The following is a 26,111-nucleotide window of genomic DNA, read 5'->3' as shown; positions in this document are numbered from 1 at the left end:
TTCAGGACTTCGGCAATTCGGAACTTTGGTACTTTGGAATTTCGGGAGTTAGGCACTTCGGGACTTCACTTGCAGCCGCTTAGTAGATATCTCCCTAATTCCCACGGTATTAGGGAGTTATCTACCAAAAGGCTGAAAGACCTAAATTAGTATTAGTAAATTTGGCTGAAAGACCAAGTAAAAATTACTTAGTATTAGTAAATTCTGCCCCTACTCACTATACCGCCAGTAGGGGCATGTCTAATAAATGTTTTTGTTAAAAAACAAAAAAAATGTGTACCCGCAGCCGTGTCGCGTGAGTGGGGGCTTTTAAACTGGAGGGGGGAACTATTGCCCTTCCCCTTGGCCCCCACCCCTGAGCACCGTGTGGGGGCCCTAAATCAGAAAAACAGGAGGGGGAACCTATTGTCCTTCCCCCGGCCCCCACCCCTGAGCGGTGGGTGGGGGCCCTAAATTAGAATAAGGGGCCCTAAATAAAAATGTAACCCCCCCAGGTGACTAGGGGTCCCCAAACCCCTAGTCACCCCTCCCCCCCCCAAAAAAAATAACCCTTACCTACCCCCCTCACCCTAAAATTAATGAGGGGGGACCAATAACTAGGTACCTGTAAAAAAAAAAAAAAAAAACTTACCATTTGATGTCTTTTTTTTCTAAAATCTTATTTTTTCAGCCCCAAATAAGGCCAAATAAAAATCCATAATAACTGTAAAAAAAACCCCAAAAAACGAGCACAAAAAAATTATAATCTATCTTCACCCATGGATTAATGTGTAGTAGTTCAGACAGGATGGATGGAGTGAGTATAAGTGTACACACATTTATTGGAGCCTTCTGATGATTCCTAGTAAATAACATGAAGTGGAATAATTCCCACTCTTGGATGTATATATATCGATGAAAGAAGCCAGCACTCAGGGACTTGTCGAAAAAATCTTCTCGGTTTAAAGAAGCTTGTTTATGCATTATTGTTATTGTATTTTGTCTGGGACAAAATGGCGTAAACATATTATGCATTGAAAGTAGGTAAAATGTTATTGCTTAAAGAAACATGAATGGAAAAACAATATGTTCCATTTCGAACACCTTGTCAGTTTGCAATATTTCTTAAAGACAGAGTACACAGTTTGAGAAATACAATATTTTGATTTGCCCATAACAGTGGTAGAAACCCTCACTCTAAAAATGTCGCCTATGGATAGTGAAAAAAAAAAAAAAAAACCTGGCAATGAAAGAAACAGAATAGACTTATAAGTTACAAAGTTCAGTACCCATGGGATTAAATGTAGACCTTGATATTTTAGCTTTTATGGATTAGAGTTTTCGTGATTATGTTTATTTCTCAACTAGGTGTTGTTTATGAATTTTGTATGCATTTACTCTCTCTATTCTTACTCCTGACATAATTTTATCAAGGATTTATTCACTTGTCCAAGTATCTCTTTTTGTTTTTTACCAAAAACATTTTTTTTTCTCCAATGAATTACAATTTAAGGTCTTGTCCATGATCTGGATATTTTGTATATATATTGATGTTTATATATATTTTTATATTTATATATCTGTCATTATATTGGTGTTTTTAGACCTTTTACATTTGGTCCTGTAAGGATATATTTTTTATTATTCATTCCTTCTCTGATTTGTACAGGAAGTATTGAAAAATACTTCAAAACACTCCTTACTTTTTTAACATTTCTCATCGCCTGATACTCATTATTGTATAGAGGTTATATATTTTTAATAGATAGTATATTATATTTATGGTGTATTTTTACATGGTATTTATATTTTTATCCCTTCTTTCGTGAATTGATTTTTACATGCAACACTTTTAACAGTAAGATGTATGACACGTTCGAATTTGCGAAAGAAAGTGTTCATTTATTTGAGAATCCTGAATGGGGAATTGTAATTGTGCATGTGATTTGTAAACGTCCAAATGATTTACATCCATTGGTATCTGCACTTCTAAGACTCCTGAACGATTCAAGTTGTTTCAGTTCGGGACTTTTACATAGCAAAATCTCCTCACGAGTTGGCTATTCATATTTGTGCCCCAGGCACGAGCAGCTATTTTGGTTTTCCAGTTCACATCAGGAAGATTAAAGTCACTCATGATGATAAATTCCCTTTTAATCTAATTTTAGCTATTTCCTCAACTAGTAGATAATCTAACTCTTCTATTTGTCATGGGGACTGTAAATTACACCTACATGAGTTACTGTGTGATAACCAAAGTCTAACAACCCAAACTACATCTATGATCACGTTACTAACTTTTATTAGGTTAGATTTTATGCTATCCTTCAAATACAGGGCCATCACGCCCCCTTTCTTGCCTTTTCTGTCTTTTCTATATAAAAAGAGTACCCTGATATGGTTATATCCAGGTAATTTTTCTCATTATACCATGGCTCAGTAACAGCCACTAAATGTACATTCTCAGTTGCCATTATTGCCACAAGGTCATGGATCTTATTCCCTAAACTGCAAGCATTTGTATACATGACTCTAAGCTTATCATTTCTTAACACACTCGCTATTACTTTCAATCCTTGCTTTGGGGGGCAGTTGAATTAACTACTTACTTCTTCTTCTTTAGTACTTAGTAGAGCAACTTTTTTGCTGTTATGACCTGCTGCAAACAAGATGCATAGCCAGACACCAGCTTCTGGCAGTTATATTTTTTCACACAATATAGTATAGACCACCCAAAAATTAAAAGGAGTCTACATAAATTTTGGCCGATACTGTTAGAGGATCCCATCTTGGGGGAACACTTATCCAGAAGGCCTAAGATCATTTATAGGAAACAACAAAACCTCAAGAACCTATTAGCACCGAGTTATGCCCTTAAAAATGGATTTAAAAATACTAGAAAGGGGATAAAAGGTTTTAGGGGTTGTAAAAGCTGCAAAGCTTGCTCACAAGTGAATAAGGACAGGGTAACATCATATAGCAGTTTCACGACAGGGAAACAGTATTCCATAAAATCAGAAATCAGTTGCAGCTCAAACTATGTGGTGTATCTACTTCAGTGCCCATGCGGGAGTCAATATGTGGGCCGTACAAAGAGATGTCTGAAAGTAAGACTTTTAGAACATATTAATAATATAAAGAAAAGATTGGATACCCACTCAGTCCCGCTTCATTGCAATAGCTGCCCTTTTTTCTGTTTGTAGAGTTTGCGTTGCATAGGGATAGAACAAATCCAACCCCATTGGAGAGGGGGTAACAAAGAAAAACGATTGGCACAAAGGGAATCGTATTGGATCCACAGATTACGTACCCTAAGTCCGAAGGGATTAAATGTGGATATGGACATTGTTTGTTTCTTGAACTTATTGAGTGAGAATAGACAATGTTCAAAAATGCTTTTCAAAAAATAAAAAAAGTTTATAATTAATAGAAAATAAAACACTGGTCCAGTAGTTAGGATGTATAACATTTATTATGTATCACTTTAATTCAATTTGAACATTATTTGAATGTATAATCTTTTATGCCATTCTACGCAATATGGATATGTAATTTGAACATATAAATAATTCATGTCACTTCACATTTTTTTGGTTTTGCAATTAAGAGATAATTAATTATTTAAAGTCACTATATTGGTTTAGCTGGTCATGCCAATATTTTATAAATTGTCATTGTCAATATATAAATTTATTAATAAATGAAATATTAGTATTGGTTTTTGCAAAATTTAAATTGATGCTATGAATGATCAACTGAGATGGGGAGTTGTTTTTCATTCATTGTTATAGTGTTTCAGTAAGTTAATTAATTAATATTTTCAGAGGACATTTCATTACTATTACACTTTCTTTTTCAAGATGAAAACATGTTTTCTAATAGTCTTCTCCTTTCAGCTATCTGTATATAATTATCAGGCTCTAATTGATATTCGAGTCCGTTATTACATGGTGGAACGCACGGCCATGTTTTTTCTCGAGCATGGAACGCATGATGATCATGTGACGAAGAATTCTACCACGTGACGCACGCGTAACGTATGACGTACGCGGAAGTGGCAGAATATTTCAACGGACCCGGTATTTTAGTTTCGGCAAAGTGGTTACACCTGAGATAAAGAAAAGGTTGACGAATCAAAGCTGGAAGATGAGAAGACACCCACTATTCCACCAATGACTTGAAGGGACTAGCCCTATATAAGATGTTTTAATTGTTAGCGTGTTAGGGTGCTGTTTTTATTTCATGTACCTGTTATTTGATGATTATTGAAAGAGGTCCCTGAGGAAGTCCTGTTTGTACAAGGACGAAACGCGTAGGACCAGCATCTTTTACTTATATTGTTTTTATAATTTTATTTTATTTTGTACACCCTCTTAAATCTTTGTAAGTGAATAAATTGCCTTTGGAGTATTCCGTCTGGTTGCTGTTTCTTTGGAACCTTTGGCTGACCTGGATCCCAAATTGGCTATCACTTGAGGAGGGAAAATCAAAAGAAAAAAAAAACACATTTCCATCGAGGGGAGGCACCCATAATACGCTTAACCTTTCTGGAATATGTGAGTGCATATCAACCACTGAAAGTTTTATAATAATTTTGTAGCAATATTTGCACTATGTTTTGTCCTCTATTATAGGTATACTAGCAGATACCCCAAATAGCCCATCAATCACACAGTTCTGTTATATGGTTATCAGCTGGGAGATAACCCTGGGAAGCAGTGTACCTATCAGCTAAGTTTTCTGTTACTATTTTTCTCACGGGTGTCCGTGTGTTTGTTATTTGTAGTGTTCCTGAGGAATCTAAGCCCATTGATTATGAACAATGGCCTCCAGTACAGCAATATTCTTGGGTTTGCGTGCTGCAACCACCTTCTTGAAATTCCACCAGAGATTTTCTATGGGGTTCATAGTCAGGTGACTGATGGCCACTGTAGAATTGTTCAGGATTTCTTCTGCAACCAAGCCTTTGTGGAATTTGAGGTATGCTTGGGATTATTGTCTGGCTGAAAGGTCCAATGAAGCCTATGATTCAGCTTCCTCACAGACAGCATGATGTTTTCTTCTAGGATTTCCTGATATTTCAATTAATCCATCTTGTCTTCCACATTTTGCAGGTTTCCAGTGCCAGATGATGAAAAGCAGCCCCAGAGCATCACTGAGCCACCACGATGCTTAACTATAGGCAGAGTGTTCTTTTTTTAGCGCATGCTTCATTCTTCTTCCTCCACACATACCACTGATCTATTGGGCCAAAATGTTCCAGTTTTGTTTCATTGCTCCACAGAACAGAATCCCATAACTTATGTGGCAAACAGCCAAAAGTCTGTAGATTTTGACAATAAGACTGATTTTCAATGTGGGTTGAATCCTTTTGTGACAATAAGACTGATTTTCAATGTGGGTTGAATCCTTTTGATTACAACTCTATGTAAATAGATGGTTCACTGGGTTTGCATCCCTTTCCACTCCAAGGAAACCATGTTTAAAATTTAATAATGAGGCAAAAATGTGATTCTTTGTTGAACTACTTTGCATATGCCCACCCAGAATCCCTTGCAGTAGTAACATCAATGCAAATTTGAGATTTCCATAGGAAACGCAAGTCTTATGGCTTGACTGGTGTGCAGATCTGTGTTTACCAATGTATTGACTATCCACTAACTTCAGGTGGATGGATTTTTCAAACACTATTTTTCCCCACAATAACTTTCCTGGTTTGTGATATATTATATAATATATATATATATATATATATATATATATATATATATTCAAATGGAAAGAGTGCACTCTTTCCATTTGAATATATTGAAGGCTGAGGCAGCACCGAGGCAAGCACAAGACCGGTACATTGAGTGCGGGACATCTGCAGTTTGTATATATATATATATATATATATATATATATATATATATATATATATATATATATATATAATATTTATATAATATTCCAATCTCTGGCACTTACCATAAAATACAAAAATACTTAAATCCAATAATACCTGGATGCTTTCAGCACACACATAGTAAAGAAATATTAAATGTTTCAACCCTCCTGGATCTTTATCAAGATCTTGATAAAGACCCTGGAGGGTCGAAAGGTTGGTTTAATTTTTCAATACACATTTAGAAAATTCCCTGTGGAGTGCTCCATTTCTTTACTTATTCTATTTGTGTGCTGAAAGCACCCGGGCCATAGACCATGTCCTGTAGCAGCTAGAGTTGGTGACAACGGAAACATTTTACTACAACGTGAAACTTTCTGGATTTTGGAACTGAACACGTTATCCCCTTAAGGCTTAAATGAAAAATGTTCCTTTGCTTCTTTCCTGTAAAGACTTTGAACACATTGAACAGAACGTTATTCATGATGTTAGGTTATACTCCCCTTGGTGAAAAAAATATATATTCTGTGATTTTAATATTTTATTACTTTTTATCTGTATCTTAAAATTATGTATAGCATTTCCTACACACTCACTTATCACCCCATTATGCTTTTACCTATCAGGCATTGCACTTTAACAATTTCTCTGTTTTGCCTAGAATTCAGGATTATCCACTTAGCACTCTATATTATACTTATTATACTAATAAGTTCTTTATATGAAATATACTCTCTATGAGACAGATAGTTAATTTGTAATGGATCGAACACATGCACTAGATGCACTTTGGACTTTGATACACTTTATATGGCAGTCTACATTAACGTACTTTAGCTATGATGCACTTTATAATTATACACTTTATATTATATTCCTGATTAATTCTGGAATATATTCACATATTTGGATTTTATTTATTAACAGCACCTTTCTCACACTTTCTGCGCTTTGTTACACTTATGACTTATTACTTTATCACTCTATAGGAATATCTTGATAGTATTGCTATATATGTCCTATTGTATTTAGGTATAAGAAATGTGCCTCTATATTTATATTAGGTAAATCTTTTGGAATGATTCAACTTTGTTCTCCTTAGATCTATTAACATTTACGGATTTTGAAATCAACACTTAACAGATATTGTATCAATCTGATACTGAGCTGAATCGTTGACTTGGATTAACTTTAAATAAAAAAAAAAAAAGAAATCCTTGCAAAGCCCAGAGTGCCCATATCTTTTTTATGAGATATAATATATTTTATATATATACATACACACTGTATTGAACGTGATTGTATTATTTATAAAGTAAAACAAGAAAGGTAAAACAATGTCAGTGAAGCTACGACATTAATTGATGATAATTTTGGAAAGTATTAGAATCCAGAGTAAATTAAAAATAAATTGTTATTAAAACTTTCATGACTTGATACATGTTTTGTATGCTTATTCAATATATATATATATATATATATATATATATATATATATATATATAAATATATATATATATAAATCAAGAGTAATTTTTTGTAAGAATCCTTTAAAAAAAATGATTGTTTTGCATTAATCTGATTGGTTTGGCAAGGCAGATATCAGATTTTTACATCTTAATAAATTAAGATGTTAGTTTGTCATACAAAATAATTAGACTGACATTTGCAATCAATGCTTTGACGTAAAATTGTCAGCGTAGCACAAGAAAGTGTTGAAAATTAACTTAAGGATATTTAAATGATTATGTTATCCTGATATAAATAAAATTTTCTGACACATTGTTTTGCTTTTCTACAATAAAGGAGACATTATTTATCATATATGCCTTCATCTGATTAAACTTATTTACAACAAATAGTATTTAACAAACAACAAATATAAATAATGAACACACATTCTATGCATACATGCATTTAGAAAAATGTAAAAAAGGAAATTAAATGAATACTTGAAATGTTGTGAGGTGATGTTATGTCATATGACATAAAGGGTAGAAAAGACAGGGGTGGAGCCAAGCAACGTGTTAAGTCAGTCACAAACCCCAGTAGTTCCTCGAGTATCTGTTATATCTATTATATTATATTATCTATTATATCCTGATGATATTTTACTATCTCTTACATCCCCAGAAACATCTCTACCACAAGTATTACACAAAATAAATAAATATAGTGAAGTATCAAATTACAAATTAAATGTATCTAAATCAACTGCCTTAACTAACAAAGTTGAAAACCACTACTTAAATGATCTTAAAGAAAAATATAACTTCACATGGTCTAAGGATAACTTTAATTATTTAGGGGTGATAATTCCGATACAGATTGCTGATACTATGGAAATAAATGTCCTACATTTTTTAAAATATACTAATATAAAACTAAAAAAGAGTGGCCTACTTCGGAATCCTCTTGGTCTGCCAGGATCAATATTATAAACGCATATATTATCCCAAAATGGTCTTATCTGTTCAGAATGCTACCTTTCCAGATGCCAGATAGTTGGCTAACCATGATCCAATCCAGTTTCTAGACATTTATATAGACATTTAAAAATAAAAAACCCAGAATAAGTTCTAAGGTACTTACAAAAAAAAATACCGTCAAGGGGGTTTGATTTATCCTGATATAAAAAAACTGCTATTTTTGTAATATTATTGGACACATTTATAAGCTACAAGTAGTCTTTTAAAAAAAGACATGTGGTATATTATAGAGTCTGATGCAGTAGGGAGAGATAGATTAGAAGTATATTTATGGTTAAATAGTAATAACAAAGTTACTGATCAACCAAAAAGTAAATCTTTAATATTATCACAGACCATCGGGGCTTGGGACATACAGAAAAAAAACATTTAAAAATCTCCCACAAAGTAATTAATACATGCCACCTGGCTGTTTTGGAAGATAACATGCAAGATACCTCTCTAAATAATTGGCCTAAACATCAATGGAGTGTTAAAGATGTTTGGCAAAAAAAATCCATTAATACCCTTTGTTGACATTAAATTCAAATTACATTTATCTAATAAAGAACTTTTCTCATATCTGAGAATTTCTTAAACAAAGCTCTATTAAGAAATACATCTACATTTGATTCTTTAATTCTATCAATTTTTAATTACACTAGAGTAAATAAAATAACTTCCAAAACAGCCAATTTAATAATTCTTTCTGACCAAAAAACGTTACATATGTTTGAGAAGTGGAAAAAAGATTTGGATATAGATATAACTGGGAAAAAATTGTGCTACACTCTTAATAATATACGAAAACACATTCACTGTTTGAACCTAATAGAATGTCAATATAAGATAATGTGTAAATGGTATCTGACTCCATATAGGCTTTCTAAAATGTATCCAGATCAAAATCCACATTGTTGGCGATGTGGAGGTTTGGACGGTTCTTTTTTACATATATGGTGGTACTGTAAACTGGTAAACCCCTTATGGTTGTGGGTTTATGACTTACTTAGACCTTGAGTTAAAATAAACTTAAAAAATGAACCTGCGGTTATTACATCTAAACTGGACTATACCCTCCATTTTGCAAAAATGTCTTGCTATACACAGTTTTTTAGCAACCGAAATCACAATAGCCAGACAATGGAAATAAAATCTGCCCTTTTATAAGAGGTATTTAATAGACTAATTATCATACCAATTGTGTATGGAAAGATATCTGAATGGATCCCTATTATATTCTTTAATTAAACAAGAATATTACAATGAATGGCTGGAAATATTTACAGTAACTAACTCAAAAGTAATGATCTGTCTGGAAACCTTTGAACTGACCAACAATTTAGATTAATGATTTAGACCTGTATGTTTGCACTGTTAAGTCAATTTACTTAATAATAGTCTTTTTTGGTAAATATTGTTAAATGTTACAAATGATATTTTGGCTTGGGCATTTCCTCCCTAATGTGTGGGGCTATGTTGTTTATGTAAATTTATCCATTTACTGTTTTATTATTTCTTATTTACTGTTGTATGATGTATATGTTGTTTATATTAACAACCAAAAACTTTTTCAATAAATAACATTAAAAAAAAAAAGAAAGAAAGATATACCGTTGGTTAGTATTCTAACTATACCAGTGTAACTAGTATGGCCATATTAGTATAACAAATGGTTATACTAGTATGGCTTTATTGAGTTGTTTGCGCACTCGAAGAGCCAGGTATTTGGCCAATTGTTCCATAAGGAACCAATCTGCCGACTGCAGATTGTGTAAGTCATCAGGGTCAAAGAGGGGTTTACCTTGAGTGTCATACAGGACAGATTCATCTACCTGCAGTTTTGCTACCTTATAGGTATCCAAAGGCAGACTCATCTGAAGCCTACTCAGACACCGACTCAGTTTTGGCTCTCTTCCTCACAGATTTTTGGCTTTTGTTTTGAAAAGCCAGCATTCCACATAATTAGGCAAAATAGTTTGAGGGGTAGGTGGGTATAGTTTGTTTTGCAAAGCTGAGTGAGAGTTGTTTTGCATTGGCCAACATGAAAATATCCAATCTCAATTCTCTAAAACGTATTAACCCCTTAAGGATGGCGGGCGTGGTATGCTGTCCTTGGGGACCCAGCACTAAACGCTGGCAGGCACCTACCCGTTCGCCGGCGATCCCACACCGGCGATCGCGGTGGGGGGGGGGGACTAACCTTCCATGCAAGGGAGTCCCCCTGCTGCCGTTCTGGCCCTCCTGGGCCATGTGATTGCAAGGTCCTTGCAAGGACCTCATGATCATATGGACGGCATAGCCAGCAGGGCAGTGCCTGGAATGACAGGTACTCCCCCTGCTGCCTGTAAAAAAAAAATTGTTTAAAATAAAATGATATATACTTAGATCATATATATTTATATATATCTGTATCCAAAGATTTGATGCTAAAATAAAAAGCACTATTTGAAGTACATTTTGAGTCCTTTGAGTGCATATATATATATATATATATATATATATATATATATATATATAATATAAAATACATATGTGAATACATTATAAATAAAATAAATAATTGAAACATATATATATATATATAATGTGTAATTTAGTTCTAACTGTATTTTGATTATATATATTGATATCAAAATACACGTACAACGAAATAATATATATCTATATACATAAGTATATGCGTACATATCACTATATATATATACACACACACCTATTTATATATAAAAATAATATAAATATATATATATATATATATATATATATATATATATATATAAATATAAAAATTAAAAAGTATAGCTGCACTCACGGTTGAGTAATAAAATCTTCAATATTTTATTCAGTCATTTAAAACAGGGATCGACGTTTCAGTCCAGCTTGTGGACTTTCCTCAGGATCAATACATGAATACTGATACAAAGAACACTGAATATATACACATACATAATTATATAATTGACAAAGTGAATAAAGTGAGGTGATTTGACTTACCCCAGGTGAAGTAAATTGCCGACGGCGTTCTGCTGAATGCCGTCACACTAGGGGTGGAGTTACTCTATTCCGCATGCGCCAGGCATTCAGCAGAACGCCGTCGGCAATTTACTTCACCTGGGGTAAGTTAAATCACCTCCTTTGTCAATTATATAATTATGTATGTGTATATATTCAGTGTTCTTTGTATCAATATTCATGTATTGATCCTGAGGAAAGTCCACAAGCTGGACTGAAACGTCGATCCCTGTTTTAAATGACTGAATAAAATTTTGAAGATATTATTACTCAACCGTGAGTGCAGCTATACTTTTTTATTTTTTGGATACTTTTGAGCCCTGGCAATTTTTCCTGTGATATTATAGCGTGAGTGCAAGGACATCCTTTACAGTAATATATATATATATATATATATATATATACATATATACATATATACACACACACATACACACATCATTAGGTCATTTTATTAATTAAAATTTGCGGGACCTGCCTGCCTGAAAAGGGGGTACTGTTTTACATGTGAGACATCGCTGAATATAAATATGTGTAAAAGCAAACATTATTCTGACATTCATATTTAAAATGTCATGTAAAACTTAAAAAAATACAAAATGTCTTATTTTCTCCCATTTTTTGTATATTTTATTCATATTAAATTATTTTACATAGCTAAATATTTGATGTTAAATGAAAGCCCTGTTTCCCGTAAATAAAATGATACATAATAAGTGTGGGTGCACTTAATATGAAAGAGGTGAATTACGATTGAACAGACATATTGTCAAATTCCAGGTTTTGTTTCCACTTTGTTTTGATCACAACGTGTACATTTGGCTCAGTCCTTAAGGGGTTAATTATTGAACAAACTTGACTATTTGATTGTACAGCTAAAATGATTAAACAAAATGTTAAATATCCACTTTAAAACTTTTGCTACACTTGAATTGGACCTTTTTTCCATCTAAAAAATATCTACAAATGTTTGATGGATGAGAAGGGTATTCATTTCTCAATTTCACACTGACCTTTAAAAATGTTCAAATTCAATTTTTAAGATTGCTTTTGGCTTGACATTATAAACATCAAAATTACTGGGGAGTACAAGCTGTGGGTGGCAGAGGAGGGTCCATAATGGATTGCATACACTGCTCTTGAACTGCAAGATGTGCTATTGAGAATTAAATCAAAGTATACAGTTTTTATTATATTATACAGAGTTTATTGTCTGTTTAAGTAATCACATAGTAAGCTAGGCTGTAGTGAAAACCTAAGAAACATCAGCCTAATACTATATAAAGCCCATCAATTTAAAATGATTAGCATAGTTTTTAGTGAAGCCTCCTATATCTAAAACCAGCTCTTACATCATTCGTTGTTATCTTTAATGTCTGACCAGTGACCAGAAACCATCCATGGTCCATTTGAATCAAAACCCATGCTTTGGTTTAAAAAACAAACAAACACAAAAATCAGGAGAAAAGAAGGAATAAGGGTGCGCCTAAAATAAGTGGAATAATAATATTAAAAATGTTAGAGAGTACGAGCAGCGATACCTAATAGTCCGAATATAAATAGTCCAAATATGCAGGTGGTAATCCTAGTAGTACATAAAATGGTATGTAAATGGATATGTGGAAAAAACAGAAGACAAAGGAAACTCCAATGGTATAGTATGAACGGTAAATAATACAGTTTTCAGTTGCAAAGAGTACCTGCGGAAGTGAAGTGTGAAATTCAATGCCTATCGTGCTCATTTACATGTTGAGCCAAGAATTCTGGGATAGTTGTAGAAACTATGCTCAAGTCCAAAAAGATTAATAGGTATACTGTATGTATTTAAATATATCTATAAATATCTAATTATCTGTGGAAACATGATTGTTAGCATGGCAATAATTTAATCTAAAAAAACCTTCAAAGTGCCATTGGGAAAAAGATTGGAATCAACACTATTTTTAATTTAATTCTGCATTTATTGTTCTTACTGATAGCCAAGTCAAGATAGAAAGAAAGATTGCGCTATATCTATGCCTGCAGTGCTGCATAACACACATCCACATATTTATTTTTATAATTATTCAATTTGCATCTGCAAATCCAATACATTTTTATTGAATATTATTATGTAAAGTTCATGTTGCAAGGAATGATTTTATCGGAAATTAATAATAGTAGTTGTCTTCACTGTACCTTATCAGTCAGCGTAATACAACATCTATAAGTACTTTTTTGAAAATGTGTTTAAATGCATTCAAAAGCCCTCAATTTTCTCTATGCTTAGAAACAACTAAAAAGCTATCTTAAATCATATTTGCAACCACTTTTTAATATTAGTGGCACTTATAAAAAGCAACAATGTAGGCATGGTTAGGACATTGAGCTGTATCGCATCTTAGGAGAGTAGTTCCCTCTCTGACCCTTACGCATCCAAGCTATTGCCAACTGGGACACAAGTTTATACCAACCCAGGCATCCAAACCACAAAAAAATGTGTTGCCATACTGTTTGCCCCAGTGTGCAGACATCAGGCCTTGAGTCAAAATGGCATTCAAAATGACAAGGAGTTTCAGCGACACCCTCCAGAGGCACGATCCGAGGTCCCAATCTCTATTTCAGAAGATGCAGAAAACATTCTCCAGCAGATTGGAGAATTGAAGAGTTTACATGGCACAGGAAATCTCTTGAAGGTCCACAGAGATAAAAACATTAAACTTGCACTGTTGTTTACTGAACGGCAGAGCTAAAAAGTAGAATGGAAAAAATACCAGGAAGGCCTCAAGTGTCTTGACCCAGAGGAATCGCTGACGACAGAGGATGTCTACACGCCGCAAGTGGCAACCGACCATCAACCCCTCCTGCCCCCCCGCCCTACTCACGGGAAAAACTCTGGCATGGGGAGTAACTGAGTTAGTGGCCCAGAGATGCTGGCCTGTACATGCCCTACCTCACACCTGCCCCTCAGCAGTCTTCCGTTATCCACCTACAGGCTCCAGCTGCTTCCCGATACTGGAAAACGGATGTTGGAAACTTCTGCAAATATATTGTATTATGTCTTTGGTGCCCACTCTAATGTTTTTATTTCCTTTCGACATGTTGTCTTATGTAATTTTTGTTTCTCATATGAAGCTTAGTGTACTCTCTTGACAGGACTTCCAGTTCAAGCTGACAATTTTTTTTCTCAAACTCAGCATGCAATCTAAGGCTGTAGCTTGTCATGTTTCTTTATCTCTCTCGTTCCTCATAGTTAACCCCTACAATGACCAGCCTTGTTTCTCAAGCTAGCTTTCATTATACTATTCCCTTAAAATCTTGTTTACTCATAAATGTTATCTAAAATGCTTAATTACGCTGTTGTGGCATGGTAAACCAACTTGTAATCTCACGCAGGACAAAAATAAAGAATTTTTAAAAAAAATACATAAATTGAACAAAAACAATGCTTATTGTGACCTATTTAGCATACTGCACTACATATTTAATTACATTTGGTTTTTATTTGATGCCAAAATAGAGTATTGCAGTATGCAATGATACCTTTCTTATAGGACAAGCTTTGGAGAGTTTTCCTCTTTTCTTCAGGTCCGAAATTGACACAGGTTGAAAATGAACAATTTTAAGTTAAATTTTTGAAAAATATTTGGACATTCCACTTATACACTTTGTGGTGTATCACTGTGTGTTATTGGTGAGAAGGTTGAGAAGTGCTTTGGTGAAGGAAGAAATGAGTAGTAGGAGATCGGCAGTTTCATCACTAAACCATTAGCTTCTGGGAGAGTTTGTCATAATAAATATAATAGAGGAGAAAAGAGAATTGTGAGATGTAGTTTTCGAAGAATTGAAAAGGGAAGTGAGTGTATGCTGCATGTTTGGAGAGTAGAAGTCCAAGAGAGAGAAATTAACAGATCAAGCCTGTCTAGATTTCTCTGGGAGAAATAGTGGAAAGTTTTGAGGACTAGAAGAGAAGGGACAGTGGCTTTCATCCTCCTCTAACTCACTCTGTACATGTTATAGAGGTAGAGGCTTGCAGATACCAGCACCGCAAAAGTTGACCAGACATAGCTTGAGCTTGCCATTCCCATGCACAGAGCACTGGTAGGAATAACAATTTTAATGTTTTGTGTGTTTACCTATGTCTGTGCAGCCTGTGTGTGTGCGTACTTGTGTATTTCTGTGTGTGTGTGTGTGTTTATCTGTTTGTGTATTCCTGTGTCTGTGTCATTGTAGCCTGTGTATGCGTGTATGTGTCTATGTATAGGTTTTACATGGCTATATAGGAGTTTGTCTTGAGCTCAATGTGAATATAATGGGAATATGGATTGTTGTAAACTGTCTAAACATATATACAGGATCAGTACAAACTTCTAGGTGCCAGCCTATTCATTGCAGAAATATACAACAGACGAGAGGTCATCTATTGAGACTTGAAGAAAGGCTTACAGTTAGAGATCTCCCGAATAGTTCGCTGGCGAATAGTTCCTGGCGAACATAGCTTGTTCGCGTTCGCCACGGTGGGCGAACATATGCGATGTTCGGTCCGCCCCTATTAGTCATCATTGAGTAAACTTTGACCCTGTACCTCACAGTCAGCAGACACATTCCAGCCAATCAGCAGCAGACACTCCCTCCCAGACCCTCCCAACTCCTGGACAGCATCCATTTTAGATTCATTCTGAAGCTGCATTCTTAGTGAGAGGAGGGACAGTGTAGCTGCTGCTGATTTAATAGGGAAATTGATAGCTAGGCTAGTGTATTCAGTGTCCACTACAGTCCTGAAGGACTCATCTGATTTCTGCTGTAAGGACAGCACCCCAAAAAGCCCTTTTTAGTGCTAGAACATCAGTCTGCTTTTTTTTCCCTGTGTAATCTAATTGCAGTTGCCTGCCTGCCAGCTTGTGTGTCAGGCTCACAGCGTTTACTGTGCCCACTTGCCCAGTGCCACCACTCATATCTGGTGTCACAATAGCTTGCATTTAAAAAAACCAAACTTTTTGACTGTAATATAATAGCAGTCAGTTTCCTTCACACGTGTGCGTATCAGGGCCTGCCACGGCACAGTGTCACACCAGTGCAACTCATATCTGGTATAACAGTAGTTTACATTTAGTAGTGTCAGGCCTACAGCGTCTACTCTGCCAACTTCTGCCAGTGCACAATGCCACTCATATCTGTTGTCACAGTAGCTACCACTAATCGGAAAAAAAAATGACAGGCAGAGGCAGGCCACCCCGCAGGGGCTGTCGTGGTCGTGGTGCTGTGATTCCCTTTGGCTCTACAATAATGCCCAGTGTTCAGAGGCCACGTACCCTGAACTTGAAAAGTTCTGAGGACATAGTTGACTGGCTAACACAGGACACCCAATCTTCTACAGCTTCAGCTCAGAACCTTGACGCACCATCCTCCTCCAGCTTAGCTTTGGGCACCTCTCAAGTTACCACTCGCCCGCCTGCCGCCACCACCAACACTAGCACCACAGCCGCTTCACTTGGTATGTCAGAGGAGTTATTTACACATCAGTTTGAAGAAACAAGTGATGCGCAACCATTATTGCCAGAGGATGTAGATAACAGGGATATGTCTCAGTCAGGCAGCATTACGCACATGGACGTACGGTGTGATAATGATGATGTTGTACCCGCTGCTGCTTCCTTTGCTGAGTTGTCAGATACAAGTGAAGCGGTTGATGATGACGATCCGTGGATGTCACGTGGGTGCCCGCTAGAAGAGAAGAAGAACGGGGGAAAGTTCAGATGGGGAGACAGAGAGGAGGAGGAGACGAGTTGGAAGCAGGGGGAGGTCGTCGCAAGGAGCTAGTGGCACAGTCAGACAGCATGCATCTGCACCCGGGGTCAGCCAGCAGCACGCCAATCAACGCATGCTGTTGCCACCACCAGAATGCCATCATTGCAAGGCTCAGCAGTGTGGCATTTTTTTGTGTGTGACAACAGCTTCTGACAACAGCGATGCCATTTGCAACCTGAGCCAAAAGAAACTGAGTCGTGGGAGGTCCAAAACCCAACTAGGTACAACTGCTTTGCGAAGGCACTTCACAAACACCTATGGGATCAACACATGAGTACAAGCAGCACACAAACTCAAAGCCGCCATCCTCCTCCTGATCCAGCATCTTCAGCCACGTTAACCACTGCTGTCCTCCTTGCCCCCTCTCAACCATCCGCCACTCTGTCTCTCGCTTTGAGCAGTTCCTGCTCATCTGCCCACAGTCAGGTGTCTGTCAAGGACATGTTTGACCGTAAGAAGCCAATGTCACAAAGTCACCCCCTTGCCCGGCATCTGACAGCTGGCTTGTCTGAACTCTTAGCCCGCCAGCTTTTACCATACAAGCTGGTGGAGTCTGAGGCGTTCCAAAAACTTTTAGCTATTGGGACACCGCAGTGGAAGGTACCCGGCCGAAATTTCTTTGCACAAAAGGCAATCCCCAACCTGTACTCGATTGTGCAAAAGGAAGTAATGGCATGTCTGGCACACAGTGTTGGTGCAAGGGTCCATCTGACCACTGATACCTGGTCTGCAAAGCATGGTCAGGGCAGGTAGATCACCTACACTGCGCAGTGGGTAAACCTGCTGACAAGCATGGAATGCGTCGCTCTGCAGAGGAGTTGGTGACACCGCCACGACTTGCAGGCAGGCCTGCTGCCACCTATTCTCCTCCTACTCCATTTTCTTCCATAACCTCCTCGGCTGAGTCCTCTTCTGCTGCTGCGTCTTGCTCCACATCAACGGCACCCGCCCAGCTCCCCAGGTACTATTCCACATCCCGGATACGACAGTGTCACGCCGTCTTGGGGTTGACTTGCCTGAAAGCAGAGAATAACACCGGACCAGAACTCCTGTCCGCCCTGAACGCACAGGTGGATCAGTGGCTGACTCTGCACCAACTGGAGATCAGCAAAGTGGTTTGTGACAACGGAAGAAATTTGTTGGCGGCATTGAATTTGGGCAAGTTGGCAAGCAGCGAAACATGCCAGTGAGGCGCTTGATTTGCGACAGCCCGACACGTTGGAATTCAACACTCCTAATGTTCGACCGCCTGCTCCAACAAGAAAAAGCCATTAACGACTATTTGTATGACCGGGGTGCTAGGACAGCCTCTGCGGAGCTGGGAATTTTTTTGCCACGTTACTGGACGCTCATGCGCAATGCCTGTAGGCTCATGCGTCCTTTTGAGGAGGTGACAAACATAGTCAGTCGCACCGAAGGCACCATCAGCGACATCATACCATTTGTTTTCTTCCTGGAGCATGCCCTGCGAAGAGTGCTGGATCAGGCCGTAGATGAGCGTGAAGAAGAAGAGGAAGAGTTGTGGTCACCATCACTACCAGAAACAGCCTTATCAGCATCACTTGCTGGACCTGTGGCAACACTGGAAGAGGATTGTGAGAAAGAGTAGTCAGAGGAGGAATGTGGCTTTGAGGAGGAGGAGGAAGACCAACCACAACAGGCATCCCAGGGTGCTCATTGTCACCTATCTGGTACCCGTGGTGTTGTACGTGGCTGGGGGGGAGAACATACCTTCAGTGAGATCACTGAGGATGAATAACAGGACATGAGTAGCTCGGCATCCAACCTTGTGCAAATGGGGTCTTTCATGCTGTCGTGCCTGTTGAGGGACCCTCGTATAAAAAGGCTGAAGGAGTATGACCTGTACTGGGTGTCCACGCTACTAGACCCCCGGTATAAGCAGGAAGTGCCTGAAATGTTACTGAATTACCGCAAGTCGGAAAGGATGCAGCAGTTCCAAAATAAATTAAAAAGTATGCCTTACACAGCGTATAAGGGTGATGGCACAGCCCAACGGGAATCTAACAGGGGAAGAGGTGAAAGTAATCCTCCTCCTCTCACGACCACGCCGGCAAGGACAGGGCGCTTTACAGACGTGTTGTTGATGGAGGACATGCGGAGCTTTTTAAGTCCTACGCATCGCCACAACCCTCAGAGAACGACTCGACCGACAGGTAGCAGACTACCTCGCCTTAACTGCAGATATCAACACTCTGAGGAGCGATGAACCCCTCTACTACTGGGTGTGCAGGCTTGACCTGTGGCTTGAGCTATCCCAATTTGCGATAGAACTTCTGGCCTGCCCCGCTTCAAGTGTCCTGTCAGAAAGGACCTCAGTGCACTGAGAAGAGAATTTGCCTCACCTTTATTAAGATGAATGAGGGATGGATCCCGAAGGGACTGACAGTGGGCGATACATTCGACTAAAAAAGGCCTGATGAGGGGGACGTAACAGGGATTAAACTGATAAGAATAGTACTACTTAACACACCTTATAATAACGCAGAGAGAGGCAACGCAGAGAGAGGAGTCTGAAGAAGAGGAGTCAGAGGAGGAAGGTGGCTTTGAGGAGGTGGAAGACCAAACACAGCAGGGTCCCAGGGGGCTTGTTGTCCCCTTTCGGGGACCCTTGGTGTTGCACATGGCTGGGTGGAGGAAGAGACCTTGAATGACATCAGTGAGGACAAGGAACTGGACATGGCTAGCTTGGTATCCAACCTTGTGCAAATGGGGAATTTGCAGTTGTGCAAATGAACCGTTTGCGGTTGTTTGCGGTGCGTTAAACGGGGAGTTTGGTCTGTCACTGTGAAGCGGGCGTAACCCTTACACTACCTGATCGATACAACATAATACCTGATGTTTTAAAGCACGTTATTCCAAACAATTTAGGAATGTTAGGTGATTTATGCCCTTTATGGATTAAAACCAGACTCTGCATCAACTATGTAATTTTCCATGGGAGATTTGCCATGGACCCCCCTCCGGCATGCCACAGTCCAGGTGTTAGTCCCCTTGAAACAACTTTTCCATCACTATTGTGGCCAGAAAGAGTCCCTGTGGGTTTTAAAATTCGCCTGCCTATTGAAGTCTATGACGGTTCGCGGACATTTGCGGAAATTCACGTTCGCGAATTTTATGTTCGCGACATCTCTACTTACAGTACAGGAAATAGTTATTTACAGAGAGAGCAATAAAGATGTGGAATTCTGGTTTTGTTATCAAATTCTGTAGATATTAAAAAAAAAGCAAAAAAAAACCTGGATGTTTTTCTTGGAAAAGCAGAATATTCAAGGATGTGTTTTACATCTACATGGGTTGGAGATCCAAGGTTGTTGATGAAGAAGAAATATGTCTGTCATTATATAGTCAAGAAGGACTTTTTTCTCCCTTTTTGTGACATAATTGATCATCTCTTTAAAAAAGTGCTAGCCTTCTTTTGAATCAACTGCATGTAAAAATGTGTTTTAAAGGTTGATTGAACTCAATAGTGTTTTTTTCAACCTACATTACTTTACCTTGATGCATGCTTGGGGGTTCAAATGTGTCTGTTGATATGCATTATTTTGTATATGTGTGTCTATGTCCTTGTTTGACTGTGAGGGACTGTTGTGCATTATGTATATAAGAGTATGATCACAATCTGCATATGGTTGTCCTACTGTTGGGGTAATTCTGTTGTACAGAAATGCAAGCTTTTGTATATGCATAGATGTCATAAATTGATTTTGTGTGGGTAGATGTAATTGTTGTAAGTGTCTGTAGGTGTAGGAATGGGGGTTCAAGACCATTACAAAATAAATAATATATTTGACTGATACATCCTTTGTACCAGGCAGATTCCTAGTTATAACAATGACAATAGTATATTCTGTAACGGCTGCTGGACAGGAATGCCCTGTGGTCAGATACACATTAGAGTGTATCTGACCACAGGGCATTCCTGTCCAGCAGCCGTTACAGAATATACTATTGTCATTGTTATAACTAGGAATCTGCCTGGTTTGACCTTGAGGGATCTTTGTTCTTCAGATATAAAGTCAAATATAAAATGGAGAAATTTTAACATAGAACTTCAATGTTCTTTGATCATCAGCTTGCACCAAAAATAATTATTGACATATGTCATCTCTGAATGTGTAAATACCAATATAAATCTACTCAAAAGCCACAAGTGAATTTCTTCAGTTTCCCACGGTCACTCCTGGTTGCATTCTGTATATTATTCGTAATAAAATTCTGTGTAATATAATCATAAATATTCACTTTTATCCATCTGTTTTATTTTTTACACTGTATTCATATTATGTTAACTGAAACATTTAATTGCTTGGACTCAAAGGCAGTCCATTTGCTTAGAGGATGAGTATGACAATCCTCCCACCGTTGAGCTCTGATTCCAATGCACTGCTATTATTCTAGGTTCACACTTCTCACATTGAATTTGGGAAGCACTGCCTTCCTTTCTCATACAACATCTCGCACACACACACACACACGCACATTCAGACACACATGCATACATTATATTCTCAAATACACAGATATAAAAATTCCATTACTCGCACATATTCTCATAGGCACACATAATTATACACACAAACTCATGCACACATTCACACATACACACATTCCCTCTCCACACACACACACACACACACACACACACACACACACACACACACACACACGCACTCTTACGTTCTTACGTTAATAAAATGATGGCAAGTCCGACAGTGATTAGGTTTACTCACACACCTTCTCATAGGCAAACATAATTATACACACAAACTCATGCACACATACATACACATTCACACACACACACACACACACACACCCTCTTAAGTTTTTAATGTTTCTATTTCTAATACATCACCTCAGACACTTAATTAGGTGGTGTCTAAGGCCTAACATTTGCTGATACTCCACTGCGACCTTGCTTACCTTGGGGCAAAGTGATCCATCGGTCCCGACCCATTGGTCGTGAGTCGACCCGGTGGCTTGTCAAGTGTGCCGCTGGGTCCGATCCCTTTCACTCAGTCTACTCAGAGAGGGAAAGAGAGCCCAACAGCTTCTGGTTGTAGCTCTGCCAGATGCAGAGTTGAAGTTGCACCTTGAAGTTGTTGTCAGCGAGCTCCAGGTAATCAGACAGTTGCCTTGGGTTACCTTTACTCACCCTGTCACACTCCACAAATAAAGACCGTCATCATATATACACAGTCATGAAACAAAGCTTCACTATTAACACAATGCACTGCCCCTCATACATACAACACAATTAATGCAGCTTCCCATGCACATACAGCCCCAGGCACCAACATACACATACTCACAGAGACATACAATCACACATGAGTATGCTCACAATCTGACACATACGTTTAGGCACATACACAGGTGCCATAAACACTCAGAAATACACACAACCAGACACACCTTGTGACTATAGGTCTTTATTGGTCTTTATAAGTTTTCCCAATTTTGGGGGGTAAAATTAGGGGCCTCGGCTTATATTCGGGTCGGCTTATAGTTGAGTATATACAGTAATCAATATTTCAGTCCTACTACCTTTATTTTTTAAGAAAAGTTTGGTTATGGGACTGAAATGGTGAATGTATGCTGTTGTACAGCTGTAAAAAAAAAAGACATTATCTTGTTTATTTTGAAGTCCTATGAGTGTGCTCTTCACTTTTGATGATCTCAGCCAATCCAATGCTTTCCCACATGAAAGCATTGGGTGGCTATTGTTTGTCTGCGTCAATCAGCATTTCTTCATAGAAATGCTTTCAATCAATGCATCTCTAAGGGGAGCATTCAGCGCCTCCATGCAGAGCATATAGACGCTCAAAGTAGGTGCTTCACACTGCAAATCACTAGATTCACCGTTTACTTGATTGGCAAGCAGCCTGGTCTGTCAATTCTATGGATAGACTTGTCCCTTTGCGTGGACCCAGTGATGCAAATGACTCTAGCCTGCCCCCTATTTATTCCTTACACCAGCACCCGGTTTCATTGGCTGTAGTGGGTTCAAGGGGATATGGTGCAATAGGGGCTGTATTGTGTCTAGTGGCTGTAGTAGGTGCAGTAGAGGGATAGATGCTGTAGTGAGTGCAGGGGGCATATAGGCTATAATGGGTATAGGGGTATAGAGGCTGAAGTGGGTGCAGGGAAGGATAGTAGCTATAGTGGATGCAAGGGGGAAAGGGCAGTAGTGGTTGCAAGGGTATAGAGGCTGTAGTGGGTGCAGGGGGAAAGAGTCTATAGTGAGAGCAGGGTGTAATAAGGGTTGTAGTTGGTGTTGGTGGGATAGGAGCTGTAGTGGGTGCAGGGGTAGGATAAAGGCTGTATTGGGTGCAGCGGAGAAATAACTGCAGTGGGTGTAGCGGGACAGAGGCCATAGTTGATGCGGGGGGATAGGGGCTGTAGTAAGTGTAGTGAGCAGAGGGGCTGTACTGTGTTCAGGGGAGGAGTAGGAGCTATTGTGGATGCAGGAAGCATAGGGGCTGCAGTGGGTGCAAGGGGGCATATAGGCTGTACTGGATGCAAGGGGACAGAAGCTGTAGTGGGTGAAAGGGATGATAGGTGCTTTGGTGGGTTCAGGGGTTAACAGGAGCAGAAATGGGTGCACGTTGAATGGGTAAAGGCCTGTAGAAAGTGCAGGGAAAATAGGTGATATTTTTTTGTTTGTTTGTTTTTTAGTTATGTCTGGATTATTTAAGTAGGCTTGTTTCTGTGCGTCAGCAGATAACTACTCCCTGCTGAAACACTGAAACATTTGTGTTAATGCTTACAAGAGAGGTTCTAGAAAATTGGCTTTTTATAACCATTAGTGAACTTGGTTCAAATGAGGTAACGATGATAGAATTGTTATTTAGTCAGGTTTTACTGGGTGCCTGTATAGCACCTGATATTATATTAAACATGATTACTTTTCGTTTCAAAAACATTTCCATTGCTCTTTTTGCAGGACCAAATGTGTGTTTAACTGATGGTTAAACTAATTGCTGATTTATTATGTGCTTAACACTGGCAGTAGAACCAACTAGAGTTTAGTGAAACATAGTGAGCAATTATTTATTTTGGACATCAAACTTCAAAAATCAATGAGATATTTACGGTAATGACATTTTAAAGAAAACAATAGCATAATAAAATAATGTAAAAAGCTATTATTTCAGACAGTTTAAAAATGACCAGACAGTGTGGCAAATCAGCGGCAAGAGCCTGTAGGAGACGTGGTTATGTAGAAAAACTCATCAAAAGCAGAAAAAAAGAGACATGTTAAAACCACATTACTGATCAGTAGTTATTAAAGAATAGCAATAATGTAGTCAGAATTTATCGTACTGACAGTTGAATGTCATCATGGTGAATATAACAGGATGAGTTTAAAATGAAAAAGATAAGGAAGAGACGTGATAGAAACTTGATGTGAAATAAAATACATTTATTCCTAACCTTAGAATATTTCTATATATATATATATATATATATATATATATATATATATATATATATTTTTTTTTTTAATTCAGCTCTCTCCCACCACCCCAATAATATTTTTTACTTACCTATAATCTAGCAGCGAGACAATCTTCTCTCCACATCCTTGCTTTTCCACTGGGATCTCATCACTAGTGATTATCTCCTAGCAAATTTAGTGCTTTCCATTGTGAAGCATTGTGACGCAAGGTGAATGTGCAGTACTCTCTGCTAGCCATCTACAATGCTTATCATGGAGAAGCACTTATGAGAGACCTTCACTTCTGCTTCAAGTGAAAACTCAAAGTGACAGAAGCACCCCAATGTTTTTTTATTTATTTTTTAAAGTGCATATTTCTCTTAAAATCTAAAGTTTTATTAAAAATAAAATAAAAAGGGGGGCATGTGGTGCTCAAGTGCTTCAGGTGTTTATAATGATTCTTTAAAGGGTTAAAAAAGTCAAAGAGTAAATCATTTTGATTCTAAAAAAAAAAAAAAAAGAGCTACACCAAGAGAGCTTGATTTGAATTTGGAAACTTGCAGGCGGAAGGATAGAGCGAAAGAGTAGTAGATATCTGGATTAGGATCCCAGCAGATGTAGTAACACAGAAGTTGGATAATACACACAAACACTATCATGCCTCTTATGTTCATTATGACACATTGATACACATAAACTAATGGAATTAGCAATGCGGCAAACCATTTTTATTTAGTACCCATTATCAACAAAGGAGCTTTTTTTTTAATAAGAAATAAAAATAAAAAAACTTTCTTAGCAAATATTGTGGAAAGCATTAATAAGAGATATCTGAGCTACTGTGAAATAAATATGCCACTTATCTACATTTTCCTACAGAGATTAAAAGTAAGCCTTACGTGTAACTGCTGTGATGTGACCTACATTCATATATATAATAATATACCAAGTACAAATGTGTTGTATGCTATCATTAGTCGGGCTATTAACCATACGCATAATGAGCCTTACCTCTAGGATCTGCATGGCTGAATGAAACGACAAGGAGCAGGAAAATTACACCTTTCATTTTGGAATACTTCTCAACTTCTAATTACAAACATCTCAGTACCTGGCTCTTTATATTTATATATTGTTAAAAAAAAAAAAAAGATATAAATCATTAATTTTAAGTGTTGTAGCAAGAGATGTGCAACCCTGACCCCTAGTCCCATGGTAAACATAAAGAGACTGGAAAAGACAAACAGGTTGGTCAATCAGATCAATCATTAACATCATTAACATTGGCAAAAATAAATAAATATTTTGACTCACAGATAGCATTTTACAAGCATTCCCAACTTTGGCTATCCCAAGGATGTCTATACAATATCTATTTATATAAAACATAGTAAAGTTTTGCAGTATGCAATAATACTTTTTTTTTTATTGGACTACCAGAATACATAAATATACAGCAGCATATATGTGTATATATACATTGCTCAGATATAAGTAAAGAGGGAGTATTGAC

The 26,111-nt window shown here is 37.7% G+C and overlaps 1 protein-coding gene across 2 annotated transcripts in view; it reads right to left on the bottom strand.

The window, feature by feature from the left end:
• GC (GC vitamin D binding protein) overlaps positions 1 to 25,705 on the bottom strand; it is a 183,699-nt gene extending 157,994 nt beyond the window's left edge. For both annotated transcript variants that reach the window (XM_063458667.1, XM_063458668.1), the window contains exon 1: positions 25,610 to 25,705. In XM_063458667.1, coding sequence (XP_063314737.1) covers positions 25,610 to 25,667 — 58 coding nt within the window. In that variant the 5' untranslated portion in view covers positions 25,668 to 25,705. The remainder of the gene's footprint in view (positions 1 to 25,609) is intronic.
• Between the last annotated feature and the right edge of the window lie 406 nt (positions 25,706 to 26,111).

The sequence above is a fragment of the Pelobates fuscus genome, chromosome 6 (assembly GCF_036172605.1).
Source record: "Pelobates fuscus isolate aPelFus1 chromosome 6, aPelFus1.pri, whole genome shotgun sequence".
Classification (NCBI taxonomy): Eukaryota; Metazoa; Chordata; class Amphibia; order Anura; family Pelobatidae; genus Pelobates; species Pelobates fuscus.
This window is presented reverse-complemented; position numbering and strand designations above follow the sequence as displayed.